Genomic DNA, 22,159 nt, shown 5'->3' on the forward strand with positions numbered 1-22,159 from the left:
CAATGTAAATCCATAATAACCCACCTGATTTCAATTTAGTTGCTTCAGATTTGCTCTGAAGTAAAGGAGGGCAGAACTAAGCACATTAATGGTAAGTTTTAGTAAAATTTCTGATTTCTAAAGGGCATAAGGCCTCCACTGTGTACTGTGTACCCTGGCCAAATGCTCACTGAAACTGATGTCAGTGGCTCACACAAATGCATAATCTCTTAGAGTCATGTAGTCTTACATCATCTAAAGTGCTAAACTTCCCCAGTATTTTTCAGAATTCACTGACTGAAGTTGCATGACCTTATATTACACGGAATTTTACACCAGATGATTCACTCTGTCTCCTCAGAACTTAACATCTATGATTCTTTGACTAAATTTGGCATGGATGTGAATAGACATGAAAGGTGTTTGATAGTGTTTCCTTCTCTCTTCAGGGGACTCTACTTATCTGTTATACTTTTTTACAAAGACAATTTGTTAGTAACCAATGAAGATCAAATCCCAATTGTGGAAATCGATGACTCTCACAGTAGTTCAGTTATGCAGGATTTCCTGTGGTTCACAAAGGTAATGGGAGTCCAATTTCATCTATTGCTTCTGCAGATCTGTTGCTAGCAATGCATAGGCCTGAGTTCATCACCCTGAATGTATGAAATGATGTCATTAAAAAGCTGAATGATGAAATGCTTCATCACTCATGTTAAAGGCAATTTTCACAAACCAGTCCCCTGGATTAAATCCTGACTGGGCCACTGACAGTGATACAATTAACTCTTAGTGTATGATCCTAGATGAGTGATTGCTGTGTGGGTACTTACATGTTTTATGGACATTTACAGCAAAAGCCTAAAGAATTCAGGGGTTTTTAATTTGGTGTTGTGGTTGTGCCATCACTCAAGTTGTCTTACACTACATTTTTTATACCACAAAGAACAGTAAACCAGTTTTGCACAATGGTCCAAAATCAATTACTACAGGTTCATGATGTTTACAGAACACCTTCTGTGTCTGAGTCAGTATCTGTGTTTATCCAATCAGCTGGTTGCCACCTTCAGAAATACAAAATGTGCAATATCTATTGATTTCTCCAAGACCAAAACGCATTTTAGTATCACTTCTGCTTTTGCAAATGCTGAGAACCAGAACTGGTTGAAGTGGAATCTGTTTTTGCAGTTGTCTTGCATGTGGGATGACATCAGGTGGCTGAGGCAGAACATGGCCGTGTCCGTGTCCTCTTCCACAGCACTCCAGGCCAGGCAGAAGATGCTTTCAGCAGCAGCACAGCTACAGGTGGGTCCCACGGCGTATTTCTGGCTGTTAGCTCAGTGACTTTCTGATCCCCAAGGGACAGAGCTGCCAGCTGTCCCTAGGACTATTCTTCAGAGCAGCATTCTCATCTCCAGTGAAATGAAACACTGAGCCTCTCCTGCCAGGAAGGAGTTACATTAAAAGTAAAGAATGGGAATAACAAAGGAAAAAAACAATAGGAAGAAAGAAAAAAAAAAAAAAAAAAGCCAGACAAAGAAACAAATAGATATGAACCAGTAAATAATGACCAGGCAGAGAAGCCAGTAAGTTTGCAGATTGGAAATTCAAAGTTATAATCCTAATATTTGTTGCTCAAAAGCCTCTTATAGACCTATTCCTTATTAATCTATTAATGAAGCATTTAAAGTCTGTTCTATTCCACCCTCTACTACAGATGCAACCTGAGTGGTACTGAACAGGTCACTAAAATCCTTCGGTGTCTCAGTTCACTATTTGTTATGCAAATAGAAATTACACTTTCTCCAGCAGAACATTTCAACCTTTATTGTAAAGCTTCGAAGTTGAGTTAAGTTGGGTTTCACGACAACATGAAATCTCTAGATGGCAGGCAGACACTTCCATTAAAATAGTTACTTTTGTGGGAAAATACATTCTCAAAAAGCTGTGTGCACAGTTTTTACAGAAAAAAAAGCATATCCAGGCTTCACTTTCTTCGACCTTTTGCTGAAGTCAGCAAAGCTTCCCCGAAAATCTGTGGTACAGTCCATTACTGCACATTACTGCAGATCCTCACTGCTGGGCACTGTGCTGGCCACACGTCACCCCACGGGCTGTGCCAGCACAATGACCTGGTGTGCAGCAGCTGGGAGAGCCACACACGTGGGGCCACTGTTAACAATATGCATGTGGGGTTTGTTTTACCCCTTTTGGTGAGCACGCTGTGCAGGAGAGCAGCCTTCCTGGGCAGCCACATGTCTGGACTGATTTCCCCAAAGTGCCCTGAAATACATCAATGCCAGCCTGCTGCACCTTTATTGGAGAACCACTCGTGTTAGGCAGCAGCTGCTTGTCACTCCTTCGAGCTGTCACTAGAGAAAGTTCTAACTATATCTGGTGAATCTTCCCCTGGCTGGGTTGGCTCAGCTCAGGTAGCACACATTTGGTTAGCTCAGGTCGTTCCCCCTGTGCAGATCCCATTTAACAGCAAACTGCGCTGGGAGATACCCAACATTCCCAGTGCATCCTGCTTTTATTTGCTACCAGAGATGTAAAGTTCAGAGCTTGAAACACAGAGACACAGCAAATGTGCCTATTGTGGTGCATTGCCCTGCTGAAGTTTTGCCAAATTTATTGCCCTAAATGTCTGTTCTGTTCGCTTGGTCCCTGAGGAACACAGGGATTGTCACCCAGCTGCCAGCCTCTAACAGTGTGTGGCCTGATGGGATCCGCCAGTGGAAGGATCTCAATAAAGTTTCTTATGGTTGAATACTTTTTATTGAGGCAGTTAATAGACTGACTCCACAGGAATTTAGGGCAGAATGGAAAAGATCGGTGATGACACAGCTGCTCAGGGACTAGATCAGTAGATTCAGAGACAACAGGGACTGCAACTTTGCCCGTTGTTACCACCAGACAACTAAAGCAAATACAGCACAAGTGATGGCGTAGCAAGCTCACCAGACACAAAACTTTTTTAGGGTGTGAATCAGTCCCATATTGATATTAGCAGGTCCCCCATTCCCTGTGCTGGAATGCCACTCGGAACATCGTGACAGTAAAGAACTGTTTGTTTTCATCTGGGCACATTCACGTGCTGCAGTGATTAATGTAACAATTAGATGGCTCAGGACTACTGCCAGGATCTGCCCCAGCTGGAGACACAGGGATTAGCACAAAATGGGCACTCAAGACAGCCAGAGTCAGAGAAGGAGACAAACCCCAAAAAGCAGAACAGTTTCAAAAGGCAGAGGAGAGGGGCTGTATAGACACCAACAGCCTGCCCTGGAAAGAGACGCACAAACCTAAATTAGACAACTTACGCCACCCAAACCCAGGCACTGTGCTGACTACTGAGAGTTTATAAACAATTTAATTATATTAAAGCTGATAAGTAAATATTGCCTGCTAAGTGCAGATTACAGCATAAAATATCAGTTTACAATGTCATGAAGTTAATGTACAGCACTTCCCTAAAGATACAACGTGCTTCGTTGTGTATGCAAGTTTTCATTTTACACTACCCTTCTCCCTATCCAGCTTACTGTAGATCTCTTGAAAAATCACAAAGTAATGAGCATATTTTAAATGTTAGGCATTTTTCTTTAAGACATCTGGGAATCTCGTCAGTGGCTGGTCACTGGATTGAGTGTGTTTGCACCTATAAGCAGATGCCTTACTGTGTGAGGAAAGGGATTTTAACCAAAATATGTATTTTATGTGGAGTCTTTTAAAATTACTTTTCTTTAATCCTCACATATTTTCCTGGAGAGCTTTGCCTTGGTAGTTTTGTTAGTTTCTGCCTGTTTTGTCTAGCACATTCTTGGTATCTGAAGTAAAAGGGTTCATGTCTCTCCAAATCCTGTGCTTCACAAACACACTGCACAGTTTAGCTCCAGAGTTATTTACATTCAGCACAAACATGAGGGTCTCTTGCTTTTGTTGCTGAAAATAATCCGAATGATTTAAAAACGGTGAACAGAGAATGGAGATTACAGTTAATGAACATAGCAAAAAAATATTTAAAGTGTCTGTTATGAATTATTTGGGGAAAGAGGAAGAATTTTCTATGATCTCTGACATTTAGTTCTGGGAAGGTTCAGATAAACACCCAGCTCTTAAATTCAAATCAAAGGAATCACCAGCAGACCAACAATGAGTCCTTTCAAAAATTGCATCCTTCTTCTTTACATGACTGGGCAAAACTAGGAAATTTGGCCCAAATGAGTGAATTTCTTTGCAGTAAATAAGTGAATTAATTTGCCCTTTACAAAGGCATTGGGTCGTAATAGTCTTTCTGAGGTTCTCCATTAAACATTGGAGTAAACACTACTGGAGCAAATGCATCAGAGGATCCACAACTCAATCCACAAACACAACCTAAGGAAAAACATTTCCTTTTGTCACTAAATGATATAAGGCAAGGGTTTGAGAAACACAGTGTGTCTCATTCTCAGTGAAGTCAATAGGACTGATGTCAATGAGCACAAAGTTATGTTTCAAACACTACTCTCCTGATTTGTGATAAATAATTTTCACTTTATATTTGTTTTCTAGAATATGCTGGGAACTCACAATTTAGGCAGAGTTTTTTATGAGCCAATCAAGGATCGACATGGCAATATCCTGATAGTTACTGTAAGAGAAGTGGAGAGTCTGTACTCATTTTTTAATGGCAAATGGATGCAGATATCCAAACTACAAAGCCAGAGGAAATCCCTATCAACTCCAGAGGAGCCAACAGCATTAGACATCTTGCTTATAACAATCCAGGTAGTGCTTTGCTTCTCTTACTGTGTGTTATTTGCTTTTGTAAAGCCTGTGCCAGAGCCCTGATTTTTGGAAGCGTCTCGTAGAATTTTAGGCCTTAGTCCAGTGCCCAATAAAATTAATGGCAAGGCTCCCATTGAGAGAAAGACTTATATTACTTCCAGTGGGTCTGGGATCAGATCCGTAATATGCAAAATATCCATGAGATTCTAAAGAAATTACTTCAAAGTCCTAGGAGAGAATAGCAGTTTCTATCGATTTCGGGAAACCAGGCTATGGAATTTTGTAGCAAGGGATATAAAAAAGCTTTAAAATTCTCTGCGATGCCCTTAAGCACCTATACAGACACGTAGAATTTCTATACTCCGTAAGATTTTTCCATCCAACCTTGAAAACTAAATCTAGGTTTTAAACTTTAGTATTCTATTTAATAAACTTGTTCTGTGAGGTTCAGGGTTCCTTGGAGCCTGGTATAGCTGCTAAAGAATCCTTTACTGACCATAACCCTCCTTTAATTTCTGCATCACATGCTCCTAGACTTGCAAATAGAGAAATGCCAAGGTAAGGACTGATCCTCAGAAGCTGCTTGGCACGCTCAGCTCAGTTACCATCCCTGAGAGCCATGGGGGCTCAGCCCTTCAAGAATTATCTCTGAACTCACATTAAACAAACAGAGACAGTTCATGTTAAGATTAATACATGTTTTCTGTAGGTAACAGCCGCCAGTCTCCCTAAAACTGTTGCACAGTTACCCAAAATACAAGACAAATCATTTTCTTAGTCCCTTCTTTAGCACTATCCATGAGATGGTGGCTGCTGTGGTTAATTTTTGAATTAGAGGCATTTTCTTGGGCACAGACTCTGCTTTTCATACCGGGAAGTGACAGGCAATCAAAATACATGTTACCAGGTTTTAGGAACGTTAAAAAATTTCCAAAAGACAATAAAGCTTACCTGATCTGTGCTAGATTTAATGCATTACAATGTGTTAAAGGTGCAGAAAATTGTCAATCTGGGCAAAAGTTTTATATTAGGAAAAGCCAAATACAGGCGTGATCAGATTTCCACAGAGATCCTAGTGGAAAAAATGTTCCCCTAATGGTTTACACATTCCTATCTAATGCCCACCCTTTCTTCTATTACTTGTTTAATCATCGAGTGGGTATTTTGTTCATGAAGTGCTTGTGAAAATGAGGGTCTAATTGCACTGGTCAGAGCCAAGCATAGCACTGGCAGATAATTTGATGGTTCCAAGAGTAAAGGCATAGGGCCAGGTGTCTTAATCCTCACCCAGTGCAGAAGCACACATTTCTCAGGACGGATGGCAGCAGACATCATTTTTCAGGTAGTTTTGGAGAACTGCTAGACATAGCCCTAAAAATGTCTCCTGGCTTCAGCGAATTCACCATCAATACTAATTTCTTCTAAGCTCTATTTGTTGATAAAGATATTTGTTCAGAAAACGCTGCCACTAATCCAATTTTGCAAACTACCAACCCCCATGCTGACAGAGATCTTCCTGTTGACAGCAGGTGATACAGAGCAGGTTTTGGAGAGATGTGGGCTGGGATCTCCTTGGGGACGGTCCTGGCTCCTGCAGCCCCTCTCTCCCAGCCCTTCCCCAGTGCTGCTCTGCTTCCTCTGTGTAGCCACGACCAAAACCCAAACCAGGGAACTGCTCAGCTGAAAAACAACTGCTCCTTTTCCCAAATTGTTTTTCGGAGGACCTGGCTCACCACTGAAATGATCTGACAGGAGCAGAGGTGGGGGTTATTTAAGCCAGTTTAAACACCACTATTGCAGAAGATTGAAACCTCAGGTTGTCAGAGCCAGTTCCTGCATGACACAGAGACCTTAGAGATCCTGTGTATGGCTTTAAGTTGGAAATTGTCGAAGTGCACCCAAACTACCAGAGATTATTCATATGCTTAAGCATGTGCTTAAATGCTTTTTGAACTGGGAACGACGGCTGCAAAAACTTTTGTTACGTTTTGCTCCCAAACTCTTCTGCTTATGTGGAAAAAAAGATGAGATTTTTATGTAGAACCATTTCCCTTAAAACAGGACATACTTTCCTATCACAAACGAAGTCAGCAGCGCCTCCCTCCTGGCTTGTATCTGGGTTACCTGAAACTCTGCAGTTCTGTGGATCAGATCAAAGTGTTGGTGTTGCAGAAGCTGCCCAATGTCCTGTGTCACGTCAAAATCCGAGACAACAGCAACGTCTCCAAGTAAGTGAATATACAGACATACTTACACAGAGAGAGAGAGAGAACAGTTGTTTTAAGCTTGAAACAATTGATCAAATGTTAATGCCAAAGCAATTCTGCAATCGCAAAATTGTAGGTGGCAGCATGGTTTGGCTCTGGAGTGTGGCCGAAGGGTTTGGCTCCGGTGTGTGCCACCCCAGAGGGCCGTGCTGAGCTAAACAGGTGCACCTAAGTTTTCCCAGCAGTCTGAAGACCTGTCCAGAACACATGGATGGGGCCCACTGGTTTCTAAGGATGGTATTCCACGGTTACTCCAGTTGTGCACAGGGGCAATGACCTGTTCAGAAGATGGTAGCCTGCAGCCCTGACTCGGCCTTCAGTGGATTCAGTGCCATCCTTTCCATGGATTTTCACTGACTATGGGGTGTTGGTGTGGGGAATTTTTCTGTTTTTCCTCTGTGTGATATCTGGTTTTTTTCACCCAAAACCACAGCAAACACACAGCAGTTGAAAACCATATTGCTAAATGCAACCAGCCAGCAAACTGCTGTGCTCTGGGAAAGTCATTTTCCCCTTGTCCACTGTTTCCCTTATCCATTGGCAAGGGCCCTGTTTGTACTGCCTGGCTCTTGCCTAGTAGGCAACACATTCTACTGACCTTTTTCTGGGGCTTTTTAATCCCACATCATTTCAGCAACCAGCTGAGAATTTTGCATGAGGAAAAAGGAATGGGATATTTACACAGATGACAGAGATATCCAGAATGTAGTAGTGAATCCCAGCAACAATGCTGGAAGGAATATAAAGGCTAAGGCTTCAGAGTTTATAGCAATCCCTGACTCTTGAAGTTTAAGATCAGATCTTTATTTAGGAACAGATTATACCACAGCTATTACTTGTCTTGTAGTGGGGTTTCCTGTACATTCTTTTTTTTTTTTTTTAACGTTTGATGCTGGCTGCTATTCAAGACTAACTACTGGGCAGGGTGAATTAGGGACTGGATCCAGAACTATGACTCCCATGTTTATCAGGACATGTGGAGGAATGCAGGAAGTTCTTTGGTTGCAGTGAGTAGAAGACAGTCCTTCACAGAGATCAAACTTCCTGCAAACTGTAGCAATTTCCAATGCATGTTTTTTAAAATATTGTGGTAGATAAGGAAAAAAGAATGTGAAAGAGAAAACCTGAAGTGAGAAGCCTTAGTGAAATATTTCAAAGGCAGTTGGACTTCCAGAGGAATATTCAGCCCGATGTACATGTGCTAGAAAAATAAAACTTTTCAAAGTTCAATCAAGATTGCACAAGTTTAGAATGTTTTGGTATATGAGGATTAAATGATCAACAGATCCCAAATGCACATACACCGAATTCCTGCTTGTGCCCTGAACTGTTGTTATATTTCTAATTTTAACTTGACTCAACATACAGAGATGAGTGGGAATGGATCCAAACACTTTCTGGCTCAGAATCCGTGGAAAGTATGGATCATACTTCAGACTGCCCTACTCAATTGTTCTTGTATGAGCTCCAGACGGCAGTGAAAGCTCTCCTCAAACAGATCAATCTACCTCTGCATCAGGTATTTGCCTTTGTGGGATTTATCACTTTTTTAAAACCCCATTCTTAAGAATGCAACAAAAAGCTACAAAGTGTGTCACTGAAAAGTAGGGAATTCAATGTTAGGGTTGCAAGAAAAGCAAAGCAGAGAAGTTTTGTATTCCATCATTCTAAGGGGGAGCATCTTCAGTAAAACATTCATGTCCTGGACATGTGAACATTCAAGGATTAAGAGACAAATTTCAACTACCTGCTATTTTTTTAAACTTTTACCTTATTGGTGCAACTTCAGGCAGGTGCAAATAAGCACTTTTCCATGAAAGTAGTAGTTTTGAGCACCTTTACCAAGCTGACAAAGAAGAAGAGGCATTTTTGCTGGCAAGCACAGCAAGTGACTGTTTTCTGGGAGGCTTTGAGTGAGGCTGAAGGAAAGGCCTGGTAAAGACACTTGGCTGTTTTTCCTGCATTTTGCTGTTCTTTTGCACACAGATGAATGTACCCCTTCTAAAACACAAAGTCCCAGACCTCCAGATTGCTGTGGGTGAGGAGAGGTGTCTGGCTTCTGGCTTTATATTTAGGTACAAGAAATGCATATGTGAATAAATAAAGTCAGTGAGAATAATCTCTGATGTGAAAGACCCATGAAAAAATAAGCTAAGAACTTTGTTTCTTGTTTCCATGAATTCCATTTTATTTTGGTCTGCAAGGGTAAAGAGGTCTTAAAGTAGAAGTAAATCATCTTTATATTCACTTCAAGGTCTGTTTGTGCAGCTAGAAAGATGTGGTCTTAAAATAAATTAATCTGGTTCTACATTTCTTGATTTTGAAAGGTTTAGGCTTTGCTTTTAAAAAGGAATCCATCAGTGCTTCACCTTCTAGCCTGAGAAGAGCCAAGTAAGACTCAAGTAAATCCAAAATTAAGATAGATGGTGTGCTGCCTTGTGGTCAGTCACTCTAATTCAATAGGGCTCTGTACAGGTCTCTATGTTACTGCATGTTCTTGGAGGTTATATCTTTTGTGCGCATTTTTTTTCTTTCAGAGTTAGGGACTAAACTATTAAAATCACTGTGCAGTATGTTCCTGAGGCTGCAGCTCAGCCAAGCATCTGAGCTCATCTATTGTGCCTGAGAGATAGACATCAACATGACCTCGCAGTTGCAATGGTCTGGTGGCTCAGCACCAAAGTTTTATGTTAATTAATTGCATTTTTAATTCCACGGATTTATTTATGTATTTTTATTATTTTTGTGGTAACCAGGAGCAGGGACAGTGGCACTGGGGCACAGCCAGGGCAGAAGGCAGTGGTGCACACAGCAGCTCTGAGCAGCCTCAGGCCACTTCTGCCTGGGCCATTTTCTCTTGCTGCAGCACTTGTTAAACCTTTCCAGTGCTGTGTTGAGGGAGAGCTGCATATTTCTCTTAACCAACCCTAAATTGAATCTTAAAGGTTTTTAATTGAATCCATTTTCATGTTTTCACATAATTATGCAATCATAATCTTGAAAAGCACATGGCATGTGATCATTTTCTGCCTAATAAGAAACATAAATGTTGTTTTCAGGGGGGTTGTGCCTGTGTATGTTGTTTTAATGTGGAACATTGCAGCTTTAAATCTTTATTTTATGTAGTGACATGAACCCACATTTAGCCACCACCACCACCACCCCCCCCCGCCCCAAATATTTACGTTTTATAAAAATTCCGAGCTTGATGTTGTGCAAATTTTCTTTAATGTTTTATATCATTTGGGGTGTTGTTTATATAAGTGCCATGTTGTAATTCTCTCCTATTCCTTCCCCCGCGCGTGTCCCTGTACAGGCTAAGCACTTCCGTCTGTACACACAGGAGGTGTTGGAACTGGGTCACAATGTCTCCTTTCTTCTCCTGCTCCCCGCCTCAGACGACGTCTGCACTGCCCCAGGACAGAATAATCCTTACACCCCACACTCAGGATTTCTTAACCTCCCTCTTCAGATGTTTGAACTCGGTATAGTAGCTTGCTTCTCCTAGAAATATTAACCCAGTCTCCTTATAATAAAATCACAAAGTTGTATCTGTTTTCCCCCTTGTCCCAGTGGAGAGTCAATAAATCACATGATGGCTTTGGCAACAACACTCCCTATAACGGTGTACAAGTTACAGAGGGAGCAGGGCAGTTAAAGCATTCACTGTAGCCATCGTTATTGAAATGCAAAGCAGAGAGCAAGGCCCACAGTTATCCACTATGTGTCTGTAAGATTCTTTGCAAGATGATGTTCTTTAAAACACGGAACGAAGAGAAATTACACATGACACAGAAAGGCTGGAGTGTGACAGGAGATGCAAAAAACATCTCTAAGTTGTCACAAGGAAAACCCCTGGTTCTTTAATGGGGATTTATGCAGATCCTGATTGGGGATTGTCCTACTCAAGGTCTGACTCTTTCACAGCTTCGTGAAAGGTCTGAATAGATTTTCTCACATGAGGGACAACTTTTTCCCTTTGATCCCTGGAAAAATGCAGGAGACTGTCCTATTGCTGTGGTGCAGCAAAAGCCTGTTGTGAAAAATGCCAAAGCACTGGACTTGAATCTCTTTCTTTGGAGTGCACATCTTGTGCTGTAGCAGATTCAACTCTCTTCTTCCACTGCATTGCTGACTGACAGGAGTTCCCCAAAACAGAGTTTTCCAGCTGCTTCACAGAAGGCATAAGATGCTTTAGCTTCAGGTCCTCTATTTCTCATTTCTTCTTCTTTGGTCCACAGAGAAAAGAAAAGGTTCCACATAAAAGCAGCTCATAAATACTTAATAGTTCTTTTTTAGAAAGAATATTAAAATGTGGGGGCTGCTGAGACTTACACATCAGTCTGCTCTGTTTCCTTCTGGCCTGTAAAACTGGGGATCTTTCTTTCCTCTGCCTCGGAGAAGGGAGAAAGATATGAGCCAAAACTGATCGAGTCAGTACACCAGGAGCCACTGCAGGAAAGGCCTTAGTGGCAACTGTGTCCCTAGTGATGTCCCTCTCAGGTGTTTATGTGACACCATTACCTTCCCATCTCCTGTGTATAATTGCCAAGTGCTGCTCAAATCACTTGTGTAGGAGATTAGATATTAATGGAGTGTCTTGCCTTGCCCGCAGTCACAACTCATCCATGACCTACCATCACCCAGCAACACAAATTTCATTTGGATCAGGCAGGAATACAGCGCTGGATTTATGCCACATCAGCCACACCACGCTGTGGTGCCTGTGACAGCTCTGGGAGCTTCTGCTGCCTGTGGGAGGACAGATGCCAGCTGAGCTGCCATACAATTATGAGTGGAACAGCCACACAATACATGGTGTAGTCTGCCAAGGAAAAGTTACCCCTTCAAAGGAAAGCTGATGTAATTGAATGAGAAGAGTTAGCTTTGGGTCACATGGCCATGGCTGAAGTGCCCTAAAGCCAGACTTTTGTCTTCTGATGTGCCATCCTGAAGCCTGTTGGTGTCTGAGTATGGAGCACATGATTCTCCTGGTGAGAGGGGCTTGCTGCCTTGCAATGCAAATTAATGCACAGAGCATATTAAACTGTGATGCAATTAATCCCCTCATTTGAGGTTGTGCAGAATATTTGATTCTCATTAGGTGGGACACGGGCCAGGGGTAGGAGTGTCTCTCATCTGAGGGACACAGCCTGCGTGTGTCTGACAAATCAACAGAGCCTGCACGGCAGGGTGTGGCACTGGCAAACATGCAACAGAGCCATCTCCCAAAAGGCATTCCTGGTGCAGCCCTCTCTGCTCAGCAATGTTGCTGCAGTGGGAAAGCAGCTCATGGTGGAGAAAACAGTATGGAAAGCTGAGTTTTACTCTTGAGTATTTTTTTAAGTAAGCAATCCTCCGGCCAAAGGCAGATGACATTTCAATATGACTTATTATATATGTATCCCTGATGTTCTATAAAGTGACTGTGATTCACATCTCAAATATTAGAAGCTTCCATTCCCCATTAGCTGGTGGCTACCAACTATATAATTGCATAACCACAAAAGACTACGTTGAAGTAACATTTGTTAAAGTAACATTAAAGGGTCTGACTTAAAACCACAAAGGCTCAAAACTTCAGCACTGGAGCCGAAACCGCGGCTGTAATTCACTCAAGAGTCCACCACATATGGCATATGTACTGGAAGACCACACACTATTCACACTGGATCCCTGCAATATCTAGGCATTGCTGAAAGCAGAAGGTAGAATTCATTCTTTCACTCTTTCTTTGTGAGATTTCTATGTTCAGATTAGGCCTTTATTGTTAATGCTACAAATGTTTCTGTGATTGGATCTCTTAATTCAGCAAATTCTTCTCAATTATTCCAATCATGCTGTTTGTATGAGATAAGTAGACATGGGACACGGTTTTCATTTCTTATTTTTTAATATTTGTGATGAGAAGAATATTTGCATTTTACACCTGGAACACTCTGAAAAATGCCCTGCCCCAGTCCAGAGGAGCAGCAGCAGTAAATCCGACTGGCACTCGCTGCTCTAAGAAGGTCATGCTGTATGTTTGCATTTACTGCAGCACCAATGAATGGGGAAGTATTTCTGAAAACTTGCTCTCCCTCAGCAAGTTTCAGTATGTCTGCACTGCATTTGTAACTGCTCAGTTGTGCCTGAGCAGTGGCAGGTTCTGGTATAATGCAGCTTTAACACACCAGGTAAATTAACATCTGCAAAGCTCCATGGCGCTGTAGCTGTTCTGTCTCTGTTACCTCTGGTAAAGTTTGGACAGTTCTGTGCTGCTCCAAAGTCAAATTACACAGAGCAAGAGGTCATGTCTGAACTTGATGTGTCTTCCTTCTGCAGGAGAGTTCAGAAGATGATGTGTGGTAACATCTAAAAGAGTTTTAATTCTTTTCCCCAAACTGTGATATCACTGCAATGCTTTTCCTGCTGAGTCATTTACACTGAAGTTCCTGATTTAAGCCAGCATAGCCCAAGAGAAAGTTATCAGCCTTCAAAATGATCCTTTCGTTCTGAAACACTCAATTAAAAAAAAAAAAAAAAAAAAAAGAGTTTCATTTTCCAGCCGTGTCACTACTTTCTTGATAAAAGAAATTATGAGCTATAAAAGCCTCAGAAATAGCCTTTCTGATTAAAGCTGTCAAGGGCAAGATAGCCTCTGGAGCTGCATACTAAGGAGCTGATTATCCCTTCACTTAGATATAATTAAAAATGATTCTTTTGAAATCAGTGAAGTTACAGAGTAAATCCAGTGTAAATGAGAGGAGAACTGAAGCCTGTATTATTTATTTCTAGCTTAAAGAAACCCATCCAGAGGTAGTAACTATATTTAATAAAATTTGTGCTCTGAAAGCTAAGGATTTCATATTTCATAACCAGAATGTAACAATTTTCCTTTGCACTTGGTCTTTTCACAGTTCATTTTTGCTGTTACAAGGAAAAATTTATAAGCCTGTATTGCCGCCTTTCTGCTGTCATAGAGCTGGACTCTCTGAAAACCCAGCAGTCCCTGAGGGAAGCAATTTCAGACAGTGAAGTCGCTGCAGCCAAACAAAGACACCAGCAAGTTATAGACTACATACAGGTAATAGTCTGTTTCTGACTATTCCAAGGAGATTTTAAGGTGGCTTTCTTAAAAATTGCATGGGGCTGTAATTTGAAATCTAAATGGAGAATTATTCACAGACATCATAAAAAGAGCAGTTGTATCAAAAGTGCAATTCTGTTTTTATGAAATTCAAACCCAGAACATGCTTTCCTTAGTTGTTGCTTTTATAGAAGGATTTTTACGGGTAAAATCAAATGACAGTTATACTAGACTGTTATAAAGAAATGTGTCAGTCTGCTTGTAAAACTCCCTCCCATCTAACGTGAGGTAAGCTAGCACCATGTCTGGGCATTCATTTGTGTAAGAGTTTTTCTTTGTCTGTATGAACTGGGGACATTTTTCACCGTGATAATGCGGCAATTAAAAAAATCAAAATGAAAATTCAGACTAGGTTGTGGAGACAATCTCCACCAACAATATCACTCTCAGGAACACAGCTCTGCACTTCAGATGTCAAGCTGGCCCCGCAAGCAGCTGTGAGCCTGGCCAGCACCATGCAGTGGCACCGCTTCAGTCCCCCAGTGCAGGAGGGTCCCCAGTCTTACCATACTTGTCCAATTTGCTTATTCTCTGTCCTTCCTCCTGATTTTCCTCTGCTGTTCCAAAATCAAGACTTTACCTACTCAACTCAGGGCTCTTTGAACTACACTCCATTGTGCAGCATAGTAAAGCCTGTCCTTTTGCAAATGATTTTGACAATTGGTTATTTACAGATAAAGCTCGTGACTTCTGCAGAGTATATCTGTGGGCAAGGTTGACTTTCTACAGGAGAGATCCAAATAACTTTACAGCTCTATATTCTTAATATTCAAGATATCTTCTGTTGGAATAGGGGCCAAGACATCATTTGTCCCACTGAGCAGATGTTTGGTCCCCCATAGTTATGAACAAAAGGATGATATTTCTATTTCTCTTTGTTCTGCATTCAGACCCCCTTTGCCTTGTCCACTTGGAGCTTTTGGCAACCTGCTGCAGGGCAGAAAGGGAAGATCCACTGTACTTTCACTCTCATTCACCTCCCATTCTCACACCTGGAAAACCTAGCTTTCTTGGAGTCTGTAGGAGAATTTGGAAAATGTTTATCCTTCACATCAAACCCAACCATTTGTATATTAATATGCAGGTACAGTTGTCATGGGTTGAAACAGTATCTCCCTGCTAGGACCTTAGAATTTCTACGCTGGGCCTTACAGAGCAGCTGTGAGTGGCTCACACCATCAGATGGAGGGATGGAAGACAAGGTGTCCATCAGCCTCCCCTCCACCTCATGGCTTTGGAGCATTTGCAGCTGCCGAGGCAGAGATCGCCTGACCACCGCAGGCCTGGGCAAGCTTTAACTCTTTCCTGACACGGATTGAGACTTTAAAACTCTAACCCTTCTCGGGGATGAAAGAAAAGGCCAAATTGGAGACATGTAAAGGGACAACATGGAGATCTCAAAGCCAGTGAAGGAAGAGTGACTTTTAAGTGGTAGAGATGACAAGTTCCCTTGGTTCTAGGCTGAAAATCTCCTATGGATTTTGGTAATGGGATAATCTTTTAAATCGTGGACAATATAAATTGGGGAGATGATTTGTGGATTTGAGCAAAGGTATCTGTGGTAAACTGAGTGAATATTTTTGTGCCCCCATGAGAGGTTGAACAGAGAGAGATGAGAAGAAGCCCTCTGCCAGTGAAGAAGTGAGAAGACCATCTCTGTTCCCTGAGTTGAAAAAGATCCTTTGTTTTTTTGAAACAGCTAATTTTTGAAAGGTACCACCCCAATTTTGTAAAATCCACGGCCCATAGGTAGTCATGGGAAAGGCTACGTGATATGGGAAGTGCCACAAATGCAGATTCTTCTAGGCGGGCTGCTTTTGTGTGAAAGTTACCAAACAACAGGAGTGACTTCTCTCTCTCAAAGACTGAATGAAAGACTGTTTTATAAGTGGTACTGACCTGGAGTTCTGAGTTTTGCCTCTTTACATTGTTTGTAGAAAATGAAGTTTGTAGTGAGAGGGTTGGTTTTAGAAATTAATTTGTGTTGGGTTTTTTTTTTCTTTTCTTATTTTCCTCTCTTAGTGTATGTTAATAAAATCTATCTGGTTTTGCTTCTAAGTTGAGCCTGCTTTTGCCTTTTTCTCCCAAAATCCTGTCTCTCAATTAGCAAACAAATTCGGCAAACATAAAACCACCACACAAATGGTGCCGAAACCCAAGATAAGCAAACCTAAACCACAACAACAGTATAGAAAGTTCTGTGTTCCTCTTCTCTGAAGTGTTTGGGTCACATATCTACGCTGGGAAAACATGCAGAACATTTTAAACTTCGGTGTTTTGTACTGAATTATTGTGACAGTGTATTAGGCTTGTCAGGTTTCCTCTCAAATGAAAACCAGCTGTATTCCACCTATTGGCAAAAATATCCCTGCCCACCACATACCGCAATCTTCAGTGGTGACCACGAAACCGCAAGAGCATTTGTGTGATCCCAGATCTAAGACAGTGTTGAAGTCACTACACAAACCAAACATTGTAAAGAGCAAGGGAGTCTATATAAATGCCGTTCTGAAAAGGAGTCAGAGGGCAACTGAAAAGTAAAAATTATTGAAAAACCCCCAACCAGAATGTAAGGTACTTGGAGTCTTTACTAGAATGTCACAGAAAAAGGAAAGAAATCTACAAACACAGAAACTAAAACTGAAGTTAAGCTGTAATTTATATCATGTGATGCTTCAGATGTTCCTTAATTGTAAAAGAACCACAGTTCATCACAACGTCCTGCAGAACAGCACCGGGGGAAAACCAACAGGATTTGCATTTTAATATACTGCATGTAGGATGGTTCTTGTTTGGGGTTGAGGGAGGATCACAGAAAGGATGTATGAAATCCTTAAAATCAAATAGGTGAGATGTTTACTAATTGGAATTCTCATCATGAAGCTACAGTGAAGTCTTGAAATTATGCAGGATTATGAATTAATCTCGGAACCATTTGCTATTGTTATTGATGTATATTCTTAGCTCAAATTGACTCAGTGGCAAGGCTTGCACTGACATCATTGGAGCTGGGATTTCACCTTTACATAAAAATGGCCATACTAGGTCAAAACCAAGATCCAGCAGCCCAGTTATCCTGCCTCCAACACGGCTCATCAGGAACTACCCCAGCAAATCTGGCATCTACAGTATCCCTTGGGAGTAAATTTCACACTTTGAATATGCATTTTGTGAAGTATTCCAGCTAAGAGAAGTTGTCTTCAAATATCAGTCTGCAGGCTCTCTGATCCCTCTGTCACTCTGATCCCTCTGTCACTCTCGGATCCCTCTGTCACTCCCCTATCAGACAATTGTCACTGCAAAGAGTACCCCTCACTTTTGCCTCTCCATTACTGACCCAAAACTCTCACTGCATTCTTGCAGAATGTAGCTTGTGTAACTGCAAGACAGCTTCCCTCAAACACTGCAATATTAATAGGAAGGCTCACTTGAAATTCAGAACCTTCAGTAGGAAAAGAGGGGGAAATTCTAGACAGGCACTGCAGCAGGAGGGTATTTACTCACAGCTACTCTCATTTGATGGTTGCAACATTTGCTCAGCCATCAAAGATCTTGAGTGGTTTGAAGACGATGTTAAAAGATGTTGAAAGTGTTCCATTATCTAAACTCTTCAGATCCACATTAAACAGCATCTTTCCTCTCTGCAGAGATACTTAAACCGACATCCTGCTATTGATTTAGGCACTTGTCTCTTATTGCCATCAACAGGCATGTGTTAGAACTGCTTTTGTGTAGATTTATACTTTTAAAAGTATGAATGCAGACTAAAATGGTAAAGGAGAAACTGCAGTTTGGCTCATAGCTGTGCTTCTGCCCTCCATTTATGCATCCACACGTGTGTATGTTCTTTGTTAAACTAGATCTGACCTGAGCAATTGCTTTGACCTGGGTTTTCAAAGGTGCTTCAGAAGTCTCGCTTTTATTCCAGTACAGAATCAAGCCAACTTCCAGGTGTGCTACAAACTGATTGATTTTTTACTCCATCAAAATTCAAATTTCATTTTCTTTCCCTTAAGACTTTAGGTCTGGATTCACCCCTCCTAACTACACATTTGTAATTGAGGTACCTCTTAATCAAAATCAGTTCAGACCACCTCAATCTGAATGCTCTTTTGGGGGATCCTGATGTTCTCTCTTGGCAATCACTACAGACTTACTTGGGCACTTGAAAAATACACACTTAGGTAGAATTAATACTCAGCCATAACTGTATTTTGCCACTATTGTTTTTTTCCACAGCAAATTGATGAGATCTGGAGGGACATGAGATGGATCACAGAAGCACTGCAGTATGCAAGATACAAGCAGCCAGCAGCAGGCCTGTCCATAAAAAAGTTTGTGGATCTTTCAGAAGAACATTCTCAAAAGAAAATGAGCTCCACCTCTTCACATCTAGACTGTCTTCCTTCACTGCCCCCTTCCCCTGAGCCTAGAATGCAGAGGAGAAAAGCTGTGAGTGGTAAGAGAACTTTTCTTTGTTCACCAAGCACTCTTTGAACTCACTTTTAATTATAACAGTTCTTGTATGTCTTTTTATAAAAGGAGTAAATTTTTCCCATACTTGTCAAGGTATTTTAACAGTCATTTCACCAATCATTTACCACTCAGTATCCTGAGATCCTTCTATAATCTTTACAATCATTTTTAACTTTCAGCTACTCAGAATAACTGCTCATCATCAGCCAACTTTGTCACCTCGCTGTTCCAGATCATTTAATGAACAGGTTGGAAGGGACAAGTGCTATCACTGGCTTCTCCATGATGTCCAGAATTCCAGTAAAATCCATCCATGGTGAAAGCTGCCTGCTTCATTTTTTGCCTACACCAACAATCTGCTCTTTTATATGGAGGCAGCTTTCTCTTTGTCCCAATTACAGCTGCAGAGCCTGTGGCAAAGAACATTATCAAATGCTCTTCAGAGCTCTGATGATGGCAGTGTATTAATTGTACACACAAGCAGAGTTTTATTAGGCTGATGAGACATGAGTTGCCAGCAAAAGCTACTGACCCATCCTCATCACTCATGTGTCTATTATTCTTCCCCATAGTTTTCATTAATTTGACAAAATCTAACTCAAATTTTTCTGTAGCTTCCATTTGCCACCTTCTGTTTTTCAGGTATTGCAGCCATTTCCTTTCCAGGCTTTGAGTGTTCCTCTGCTTTGCAGCAATTCTTTATGCCCCTCTTGCTTTCTTTTGATAGAGAAAATTTTAGTGCTAATAGTCCAGTTTAACAGCAGTTTTCACACACCTCTCAGAGTTCTCAGTGTTTTAGAGAAGCATTTTGAATTACACAAATTACACAAATAAGTACCCACCTCACTGAGCATTGTTACTTCTCTGCATAGCCAGAAAATTAAACTGATGAAACAAATGGATCACAGCAAATAAAGATGACGCAAATGAAATTGCAACACCCATTTTGCTAACAGAATAAGGACTTCAGAAGAAAAAATAAACCATCATTCTGCTGAGCTGTCTTTAAGCAACAAGTAAACGAAACAGTAGAAACAAAAGAAACAGATGCTGCATTAAACAACTGCCATGACCATTATAATAATAATAATTTGGGGGGTTTTCAAATTGGCAGTTTTATACAGTTAAGGAAAATGAGTAGATCTATTCTGATTAAATTTCATGAAGTTAAAAGAAAAGAAACCTGAAGGGGGTGGTGCTTTGCTCCACTCCATTATACAGTGGTGGTCTTTCTCAGCCCCCCTCCCTGAGCTGTTTTTCCCCTGTATTACAGACCATGAATGTAGAGTAATCCTTAGCTCTGGCACAGTGCAAGCTGCAGCTTTATCTTGTCCTGCACACCCTGGGTTCGTTACTGCTGGGCTCTATGGCAATTTACACAAGCTCCAAGTGAACAGTCAGCACTGTATAAAATCGATATTTAATTCCTGGAATCTAACATAAACTATCCAGAGCAATGGAGCATCAATCTATTCTATCACACATGCCTCTATTTATTATCTTATTGATTCTTCTGAAACCAAAGGACAGCAGCAATTTCAGTGCCAGTGTGAGATTTGGTCCACGAGTTGGCATTTGAATTACATGTGTCTGTTTTGGATTTGAACACGCAATGTCGGATTCAAACATACCTGATAGCCAAAAGGGTGGGTTTTATCTAAAGACCTCCACGTTGTGCCTAGAGCCTCTCTCTTACCACACTTACAGCTGCACCCTGCTCACTGTTACAGAGATATAAATCTAGAGTAACTTAACTGACATCTTTAATAAAAACAGAACCTGGATTAGAGATTTTCTCTCTCACAAATCTCCATGTCTATGAAATTTAGTGAAAGCAAGATAAAAGAAAACAGATTCTCTCAGTACTTAATCCCAATTCAAATGCAATTTTTTTCCTGTCTTTAACAGACTAAATTAATTCTTTCTGGTTTTCCTAATTCTGCCGCCACCTGTCTAACACATCCGTAACTCCCCCCTGATAAATCCTCCCAGACAAATCCTCCCAGACTGCCTTTGCTGTCACCTCAGCCCATGGCAATTCCACAGAGGAAACACACAAGCATTTCCAGCACTGGAGATTTAAAATTAAGACAAAAAACACATAAATGACAGTTAAGCCATTTCTCTGCTGAGCTTGTCTTGTGAGTGTTAACCAGTTCTCCTTGCAGACTCCCAGCCCTGCTCGGATGAAGAAGGCTGCTCCGAGGTGTTCCTCCCAACCGACAGCGACTACGACTCCAGCGATGCGCTGAGCCCGAGGGAATTAGACCTGATGTACTCCTCATCCCAGGACATCTCCCAGCAGGCTGGCAGTGGCCTGGGTGGCAGCGCACCCAATGTGCTCCAAGCCCACGACATGAAGCCCTGCCTGGCACTGAGAGAAGGCCTGACAGAGTGTGGTGCCTTGGACACCAGTGCTGAATGTTGCACAGAGCAGATGAGCAGCCTAACAATGTCAGGGTTTACACCGAAAAGCACGGACAAGTTGTCCAGCTCCAAGCAGCCACTGGGCTTTTTAGGGAAAAAAAAGCTGGGGAAACACCAACATTACAACTACTTCAGCCGGCAGCACCGCTGGCTGCGCGTGCACAGCGAGACTCAGGTGGGCTCTCTGTCGGAAGGTGTCTACACCCAGCACCTCATGAGATCTCCAGATTTGTCTCAAGAACCTACCTCCAGCGAGCAGGTGAAGATTCCCATCGATGGGTCTCGCAGCACTTTCGTACCTCATGCATCCAGCCTTCCAGAGAACGGGAAAGGCAAGTATGAGGAACCAAGGCAGGATGTCCACAGGATACATGTGGAGCCTTATGAAACAACATTTCTGGATGAAGAGGGCAAGTCCTGGGCAATGAGCACAGAGTCTGTAGAACACACGGATGTGCACAGTACTATGCAACAGACCACGGGTCCAGAGGAGCAGTCAGGTTCTGCTGTCCCAGAAGTTTTCAGCAGCACTCTTTAACCCCAGAATGCTGCACTGCTTCCCATCACTCTACATGAAATATGAGCGCTGTGATCATAAAGGCCATACTTTCAAAACCACTGGTAAAAGAATCCAGTTCCTGAAATGGCAACTTGTGCCACTCTAAAGAATCCCAATCTTTTGACTTGATCACCAGATTTCTGGTCTCACAGAGGTATCATCTCTCATGAAGTGAGCATTATTATTACTGGCATCTGCAGCTTTGCAGGTAGAGTAATAGCAGTCACCACATAACAATGTGCAATTGAGTAATCAGGTTTTGCAGGTCTCTTCACTTCCATGTTTCTCTGAGCATGCAAAATTTTAAGCATGAGTTGCTCTGCCTGCAAGTTAGCAGAAGTTGTAACATCCTTGGTGTCCTTATGTTAGGACTGTGTCCTGAAAGTCTATCAACCTGTTTCCCACCATCTCCTTCAATTTTTTCTACTTTTCAGCTTTTCTTGAATGGATTTAAGTTGGATATAACTGAAATACTAACTCATCTAATAACACAGATAACCCAGATTTTCTAGCCACTTAAAGAAATTAAAATTCTTTCAATATCTGGAA

At 41.6% G+C, this 22,159-nt stretch overlaps 1 protein-coding gene across 1 annotated transcript in view; it reads left to right on the forward strand.

Moving 5' to 3' along the window:
• ANKFN1 (ankyrin repeat and fibronectin type III domain containing 1) overlaps positions 1 to 21,589 on the forward strand; it is a 66,060-nt gene extending 44,471 nt beyond the window's left edge. The window contains exons 11-19 of the mRNA XM_066200413.1: positions 429 to 561; positions 1,168 to 1,284; positions 4,537 to 4,752; positions 6,814 to 6,980; positions 8,388 to 8,538; positions 10,336 to 10,504; positions 13,919 to 14,085; positions 18,388 to 18,607; positions 20,793 to 21,589. Coding sequence (XP_066056510.1) covers positions 429 to 561; positions 1,168 to 1,284; positions 4,537 to 4,752; positions 6,814 to 6,980; positions 8,388 to 8,538; positions 10,336 to 10,504; positions 13,919 to 14,085; positions 18,388 to 18,607; positions 20,793 to 21,589 — 2,137 coding nt within the window. The remainder of the gene's footprint in view (positions 1 to 428; positions 562 to 1,167; positions 1,285 to 4,536; positions 4,753 to 6,813; positions 6,981 to 8,387; positions 8,539 to 10,335; positions 10,505 to 13,918; positions 14,086 to 18,387; positions 18,608 to 20,792) is intronic.
• The last annotated feature ends 570 nt before the right edge of the window (positions 21,590 to 22,159 follow it).

Source organism: Chamaea fasciata, unplaced genomic scaffold (genome assembly GCF_029207755.1).
Source record: "Chamaea fasciata isolate MVZ Bird 193981 ecotype frontalis unplaced genomic scaffold, bChaFas1.0.hap1 SCAF_19, whole genome shotgun sequence".
In the NCBI taxonomy this organism is placed as follows: Eukaryota; Metazoa; Chordata; class Aves; order Passeriformes; family Sylviidae; genus Chamaea; species Chamaea fasciata.